At 38.0% G+C, this 8296-nt stretch overlaps 1 protein-coding gene across 1 annotated transcript; it reads right to left on the bottom strand.

Annotated features, from left to right (window-relative positions):
• Positions 1-5573: 5573 nt before the first annotated feature.
• LOC131079046 (transcription termination factor MTERF6, chloroplastic/mitochondrial) lies at positions 5574-7078 on the bottom strand. The gene has a single exon (XM_058016923.2). The coding sequence runs from the start codon at positions 6714-6716 to the stop codon at positions 5712-5714; it is 1005 nt and encodes a 334-aa protein (XP_057872906.1). The 5' UTR covers positions 6717-7078; the 3' UTR covers positions 5574-5711.
• Positions 7079-8296: the final 1218 nt, after the last annotated feature.

Genomic DNA, 8296 nt, shown 5'->3' with positions numbered 1-8296 from the left:
TTGTTTTCAAAGCTAAATCATTCGTATCAAATCCTTGAACTTGCATAAATTTGTTATCCTCTTCAAGTGAATGCGTAAGGCCCCTTGGGTTATCAGCAAACTCATCAACTGACTGAGTCACGTCCACGTTTAAAAGGAACTTTGAAATTAGCCATTTGATCTTTCTTTGCAATCTTAGCATACGGCCTGATTTTTAATCAAGAGAGGGTAAGGTGACCGTTGGTAACTTTATTTTGTGTTCGCCGTAGTCATAAAAAACACGTCAACACTAATAAGCAAGGTTCTACTTCAAGTGGTGGTGACAAGAGGATTCACTTAGTGCATGAAGATGAATGTGAAAGTGCAAATTCTTCCAGTCAACTTGCTGCTCCAGAAGTGGGAGAGGCCTTGATGGTTAGAAGACAACTACTTAGAGCATCAAAGGAGAAGGAGACAACACAAAGAAGGAGCCTATTCAAGACCACTTATAAATGCAAAGGCAAGGTATGTAAGGCAGTCATAGATTCAGGGAGTACTGACAATATGGTGTCAAATGAAATGGTAGACAAACTTAAGTTAGAAAGAATTCATCATGAAACACCCTATAAGGTATCTTAGTTGAATGATGATCAGTCCATTTTGATGAATGAACAAGCTTTAGTTGAGTTTCAGATTGGTGGATACAAAGATAGGATATTATGTGATGCTGTGCCAATGGATTGTTGTCATTTATTACTTGGGAGACCATGGCAATTTGACAAGCATGCCATATATGATGGTAGGGATAACACTTACACCATTGAAAAGGATAGAAACACCATTATACTAACACCATTGCAGGAGGATGTCAAGGAGCAGACCAAAGCAGCTAAGGTCATAATGATGGGCAAGAAAGAGTTTGTGGAGGTTGAGGATGGAAAACATGAAGAGTGTGCAGTCACCCCAAGAGGTGAAGATGTCAAAACAGTGATTTTGAAAGGTGTCTCAGTATTGGAGAAGAACGATGATGTGATGATGGCAAAGACAGGCCAAGAGAAGGCCAAATATGGATTGTTTGTGAAGACTCCAAATAATCTGGAGAAGTGTGATGATATGGTGGTTGGGACAATGCTTTGTCCATCTGTTGGAAGAAAGGTTTGTGGGCAGTTGTATCCTACCAGTACAGAGGTTAATAAATCTGATGAAACAGAGGTATTTGGGTCAGAGAACCTGAGAAAAGATGTGAAGACAAAGGGTGAAGTGAGTAAGGGTGTTTGGCAAGGACAAGTAGGTGAATTTGAGCATGCAACAAGAATGGAGAAGAGGAGTGCACAAGGTGAAGATTTTGCAGTGGCAACGAGGGACATCCATCAGCAAGTGAAAGAGAACCTTCAAAGGAGTGTGGAGAAATATAAGAAACATGCAGAATTGAAGAAGACGGACATCCAATTCAAGGTTGGGGACATGGTGCTTGCACACCTCAGGAAGGAGAGATTTTGCCTAAAGGCAAATACACCAAGTTGCTGATGAAGAAAATTGGACCTTGCAAAGTGGTCCGTAAGTTTGGGCAAAATGCTTATGAGATAGAACTCCCTCCTGGAGTGGCCATCTCACATATATTTAATGTTGCTGATCTTTATCCTTTTAAAGGATCTGTGAATACAGGTGAAGAAGCAGGTGCAGCAGGAGTTGAGGATGAAGAATGGATCAAAGACCTACCACCCAGCCAGCCCATGAAGCTTGAAAGCATATTGGACAAAAGGGAGATCAAAAGGACAAGGCACAGGGAGTACAATAAGTACTTGGTCAAATGGCATGGTTTACCAAATGAGGATGCTACTTGGATTTCAGAGGATGATATCAAACAGCATGGAGTTGTTATGATGAGTGTTGTTATGATGCCCTTAGTCACTTTAGAAGCCTGCCTTTGAAAGGTTGAAACATTTTGAGGCCTGTCCTAAGGGTGTGTCAAATTTACCATTGAATTGAGTCTAGTGAATGGATAGGTGAGTTGGGAGAAAGATTCCCACTTTGAACTTTTGTGAGCTCTCCTAGGTGGTTGAATTGTGTTGGTTTTGACTTGATGTCCTGCTCTGCATCATCTGTGAAGGCTTTTTTATAATAATCTGATGGAGGCCGATAGAGGGTTCATTCTTACAAAAGGTCCCTGCCTCTGGGGTAAGGCTTCTCTACAAATGAAACCATGGTTTCAAGATTTTAATCCATCATCCAAATCGTTTTCAGTGTTAGCAGTTTGGGTTAGGTTACCTAATCTCCCTTTGCACTTTTGGCTTTGTGATGTCCCCTTCTCGCTAGAGACATCACTCTAGCTTGTGATTAGCCTATCAAAGACCCTCGTAGGCTAGTAGGATTGGATAGAGGGTCACCTTGGCATGGAGATCTTCCGGTGACAGAGCAGAGTACACTTCTGGGTTGCCAGAGTTTGTTTATGATGAGTTTTGCTTTGAGTTTGGCTTGGCCAGGCTATTTTTAACAGTTGGAGATGGACCCCAGCTATTTTTAGCAGACATCATGGTCATATGGGTGGTCAACTAGTGAGCTCCAGTTTCAGACGGCATAGCTAAATTCAAAATATTCGTGGAGTTAGACAAGTTTGAATGACTTAGCATTTATTATTAAGTGATTTAATAATAAAGTTATAAAGTGACTTTATATTATAATCACTTAACTTGAGGGTCAACTCATCATTAGACGGGGCCATGTTTTTAATTAAATTATCTGAGCCAGACTATTGAAATATTAAAATTAAATGCCCATTTAATGATTAAAATCGTTTTGACACCCAAAGTGAAATTAAATGAAATTACAAGCAAAATTGTAATTAAGAGGATTAGGGTACGACTTGCAAAAAGGATATATAGCGTTGAGTTTGGAAAGAAGAGGATGGCTATTTTATTTTGACATTGTGAAATTGAAAGGGTTTTGCTCTGGAGACTAGGGTTTTCAGCCACCATTGGAGGACGTAGTTGCTTCAATTTTCACCATCTGAGCTGATGAAATATTCAGTGATATTTGGTTTCAGGAAGACTTCATTCAAAGGTCTTATTTGCATCTAATTGCGCAGAATTGAAGAATAAATTCACGAGAAATTATTGCAGATTTATTGAAGAAATTTTGGTGATTAACAAGTACGGTACGGATTGCTACAGTACCGCCGTACTGACTGCTACAGTACCAATTAAACAGTACCGCGTGAATAGTGCCGCCATACGGACTGCTACAGTACCGCGTGAACAGTAATTTTTTTAAAAAAAATTAAAATTTGCAGTTTGCAGATTTTTCAACTACTGGGACAGCAAAAATCAGGTTTTTTATCTTACATTGTAATGAATTTGTTTTCCAGGCATATTGGCCATAAAACAGAACAACATTCCCTTGATAGTCTCGTAAATTAATTCCAGCAGTAATATTATTGTTTCAGTATTATTTTAAGCATAGGAGTTTATTTCAGTATTGTATCATTGCTCATTATTACCAAAAAAACACAAAAAAATCCATAAACATTCAAAAACCAAAACAAATTCAAATCTACTGCATTCAAAAGAAACAGTCAGCAGAGGAGAGCCAAGTTGGGTTCTTACAGGCTTCCATCATGTTTCAACTCTCTGGTTAAGTTTCTTTCACCTTTTCTGAAATGGCAGATCATTCTCATTCAACCTATGCTTGCATTCTGGTCGAGATGGAAATTTCAGAAGGTATTCCTGTTAAAATGTGGGGTAAGGTGGAAAACCCCATCTGGAAACAGAAGCTGGATTTTAGAAGTTGGATTTTCATTGCCACAATTCTTTCGATCTGAGGCATCAAGTGGATTTGTGCTCAAGAAGGAAGCATAAAGCTCCTAGAAAGGCAACTCAGTGGAATAATGCAGATCTCTTTCAACAGATAGCTGAAAATGCCCCTCTTGCTTGTTTGAAAGATGCCATGAGGTGGCATCTAAAATAAGTCATCTCTCCTTCTGATGTTGGTCCATCTTCGGAGGTTAAGTCTGTATCTCTTCAGTCTCCAGCTCTGCAATGTCTGAAGCGCCTTTCTGTTTCAGTGGTTATTCAGAAATGTGCACTGTCAGAGTCTATTTTGAGGAAGGTGGAAAAGGGATCAGTGACCCCTTCTTTTTGTTTGCTTTCTACAGATGGAGATACTGTTGCCCCTTAGCATGCCTCCCGAGAGGGATGCCAGCCTTCTATTGTGGGTGATGCTTCTGTAGCAGCTACCCTGGTGGAGGATCTTCAGTCAACAGTTTCTTATAGGAAATCTAGAAAAAAGTCTTCCACTCAGATGGTTCCAAGATTACACAAGAAAACAGGGCTGTCAAGCATGTTTAGTGCTGGAGAGTTTTTTGTTATAGGTGCGTTCTCTTTTGGGTTGTTTTCCAGATCATCGTTGGTTTTGTGTTTTTGATGTAGCATTTTCTATGCCTTTTGGATAATTTGGTGGTTTCAAGGCCTATTAGGCTGTTTTGTAATAGTTTTTAACTTAGGGCATGGGCCACTATAAAACACAAACTATTCTATTAAATTTTTTTTTATCCAGAGAACTATTGCTTGAATGCGACTACTACAGCAGTTTAAACTCAGCAGACATTTGAGATGAAAATAGAACATGGAGAACCTAGCTGAATAATTGCAAAATAATAAGGTGAAATATAAGAACATAGTAAAAGACTAAACTCTACTAACAAACAGATTCCGAGAGCAAATTTAATATAAGGTCATGTCTGTGTTAGAAAAGAATGAATTTTTTTCAATGTCAGTAGATTTCCACAATCCATTAGTCTAAATATGTGTATGCTTCTGGATTCGATTGTGTGAGTTTTTGTTTTGCATCAACGTTTCGGATCACACTCTGTGATCCATCATCAAGATGATAGTAGAGCACAAGGAGAAAAATGGATCACAGAGTGTAATCCGAAATGTTGATGTAAAAAAAAAAACTCACACAATCGAATCCAGAAGCATACACATATTTATGATTTTTTTTATAAAGCTTCCCAAACAAATACCATGTTTCTCAAATTTCTAAATTCCTTGCATAACAAGAAGGCTTGTTTTTGGTCCTTAATGGACGAAGTGATTCAGTTCAGGGATGAGGCCCTACATTTTTGGCCTCACCGGTTTGGACCAGACTAAATATTTCCAAGGTACCAATCAAACCAAAACATATTGCAATTTTGTATTTCTAATCTTGTGTACTGTTTACAGATGCTCTAGAATTTTGACTGTGTAAGGTTAACGAGACAGCTTGGTAAAATATGTTTGCAGGCTATTTGGGAGTTGACTATGAATCTCTTGAGATCAAATTGTGTGCAATATAAGGTTGCTCCACGCTAAATCTTATCAATGGTAAATGCAAGCGTGCCAAATTTCTCAGTATAAATCTGCTAAAAATCAGGGGACGTCAATCCTAGTGCAAAATATTGTTAGTTCTACAATTTATCAGCACATCTTTGTAAGATCACCCCAAAAGTTGAAAAATTATCACTAGAAGTATCTTTCTAATTAAAGTTGATCTCATTGAAATGAATTTTGAAATGCAATACTTGAGAGCAAATATCAATTGATCCTTATGAGTTTGACTCCAAAACACAAATTACATCATTGAAAACTCAGAAGGCTCATTTTTTATATAAACAGTGCAAGAAACCGCATAGAAATATTTGGTTAGATCGTGCAAAACAAGCAAACTTGCAATAAACAAAAGTTCAATTCAACAACCTTGCCTGTTTAATAACGAATTCAGAATTTATTCCTTTCCTGTATTCCGAACTTGATGAAAAATTTCTTATGGCTACAAGATAACATGTCCACCAAACTACATTGAACGTTCTTCTGTTTCAGTTGCTTGTACCGATATTCTATTCTTTTCTTCAAACCATGGCGAAAAAAATCAGGGTACTCTACCACTTCGTCAATACTTCTCCTCATAATATCCACCAAAAAGCTGACCTTGGGCTGCAGCGAAGTCTTAACGCTTTTAGTCAAAACAGGAGGAAAGCCAGATATAATCCTACATATCTGCCCGTCACCGAAGCCTGACCTCCTCAGAAACTCCACGTTAGGCTTCAAAGCTTTCTCCACATCCCTACACAACATCTCAGGAAAATGAACTGCAATTCCCCTCAACTCTTCCTTGTTGAGACCCAATTTTCTCAAGAACTCCACTGTGGGTTTCAGCCTTCCTTCCACACTGTACCCCATAATATGGGGGCTCCTAACCAGGACCTTACCAAGGTCACCGCCATCCTTACTCAATCCTAAGCTGAGAAAGAACTCTACGACAGGTTGAAGCTTCTTCTCAATGCTGTAGCTCATTAACCTGGGATTAACCAAAATTAACCTGCCCATCTGCTTCTCTCTCACCCCCACAGTCTGGAAAAATGCAATTAACGGACAGAGTTTCTCTTCGACACTGTGAGAAAGTATAAGTGGGAATCTCATTATAGTCAATGCAATATCATTGGGTTTAGTCCCCAAGGTTGCAAGGCATTGAACCATGGGTTGGACCTTCTCATAAAGACCTAAAATCAAGAGCTTAGGACACTTACATACAATTGAAGGGAGTTTCCTGGATGGTATACCAATCTCTTGTAGATAATTCCAGTTGGGTTTTGCCCTTTCCTCCACATTGGCAACTTCAAGCCTTCTACACTTTGTTATCATTTTGGATATTGATGTATCGTCCAATCCCTTTTCTTTAAGAAATTCAACTACATTCTGGTTTCTAATGCTGCACACTGCCATGGCCGATATGTTATACGCTGGAATTCCTGACTGATGTCTTTTATATTACGTTCTTGAATCCGAAACTTCACTTTGGATCCAAATAGATTGAGTTCAAAATTATTAAGTGTCCTTTGAAGTGAAACTTGCTTCTGGTTTGCATCTGAACTCCCTTATTTTATTGAAGCCAATTCAGAACTGGGTCTGATAGACCTGTCCTCGAAATAAACTCCATCGAGAAACCATTCCAGATAACACTTCAAACGAGTGAGATTAACCACCAAATCAGAGAAGAGGATAAGCTTATTTATACTTCGTATGTGTAAGGCATCAAAGGCATTTTCCAAATAGTAGTTCCGACAAGCTAGCTGGAAGTAGGGTTTTGATCTGGGTCGCTATGCATATTCCTATTTGTGCCACTTTATTGTCCTCGTCACTTCTTATGTCACTATTGTTTTGGATAGGAGATTTTAGCATTGATTGCTGTTTTTCTAAACTATGTGTCTTTGAATTTTTGTGCTGTTTTTCCTTTTTTTTAATCTATAGGGGAGGAGCATCACTAATCGTCATAGTTAATTTTGCACATTCACAAATCTTAAACTGTAGATAAGATTTTGAAATTTTTTTATTAGTTGTCTTCATATACGACTTAACTGCTTATAGCTATTGATCTGACTTCTTGGTAGTAACGATCCGATTTCTATGGGTCGTTATGCGTCAAAAAGTCAAGAAGTGGTCATTTCAAAGTGTCGTCCTATACTTGACCCCTATTGCGCCAATAATCATCACTCGAAAAGGCCAATATCCATTTATAAAATACCTAATAAGTAATATGTTTTTCACCTTTTTATAAAATAAAATTAACCTAAATATTTTATCTTATGCATATTATTAAAATATTTTTTCATATTATAAAGTTTAAAATGGGTGGTTGAAAAAATTGTTGTTGACCACCCATAACCATCTTCTTGCGTACACGTTATGGGCCCACTTGGCATGAATTACCGCCTTCTTGCGTATGTGTTATGGGCCCACTTGGCATGAATTACCGCCATTTGCATTGCCCTAGAAACTTAGGGAAATGAAGATTTTTTGGGGCATTTTCATTGTTTGTTATGTGAAAAACCTTGTTCTCCGTTGTTGCTCTACAAACACCTTGTTCTATGTTGTTTCTCCTTCTAGTCGAGCGAAGCAAGACGAGTCTTCTACGCTCCCAAGTAACGCTCGCGCTCTTCCTCCTTGCATATTGGATGTCCAATGATGGTTTAGCTCCTTCGTAGCTGCATTATGCTTTGTCTATTGATGATTTCTTTGTATGTGGTTTAGGGTTTCATTTCAATGCTTTGTTAAAGTTTAATAATGTCGAAATCCTCACAGAGAATGGCAAAAAAATTGATTATCTCTTTGTTTTCTTTGAAAACCCCTCATTATTTTTTATTTCATTTAATGGGTGCGTTGGTAAATGGTGTCTCTTTGTTTATAATGTCAAAATCATTACAGAGAATGCAAAAAATATTTATTATTGTTAATAATTATTTGAAACCCATTCGTTATTTATCATTTCATTTAGAATGCCAAAAATATTGATTATTGTAAATAAT

Source organism: Cryptomeria japonica, chromosome 4 (assembly GCF_030272615.1).
Source record: "Cryptomeria japonica chromosome 4, Sugi_1.0, whole genome shotgun sequence".
NCBI lineage: Eukaryota > Viridiplantae > Streptophyta > Pinopsida > Cupressales > Cupressaceae > Cryptomeria > Cryptomeria japonica.
Note: the sequence above shows the minus strand (reverse complement) of the source record. Positions and strands in the feature narration are given on the sequence as shown.

What these genes read in the sequence shown, in the direction of transcription:
- LOC131079046 (XM_058016923.2), bottom strand. Translation starts at nt 6,716, where the DNA reads ATGGCAGTGTGCAGCATTAGAAACCAGAATGTAGTTGAATTTCTTAAA.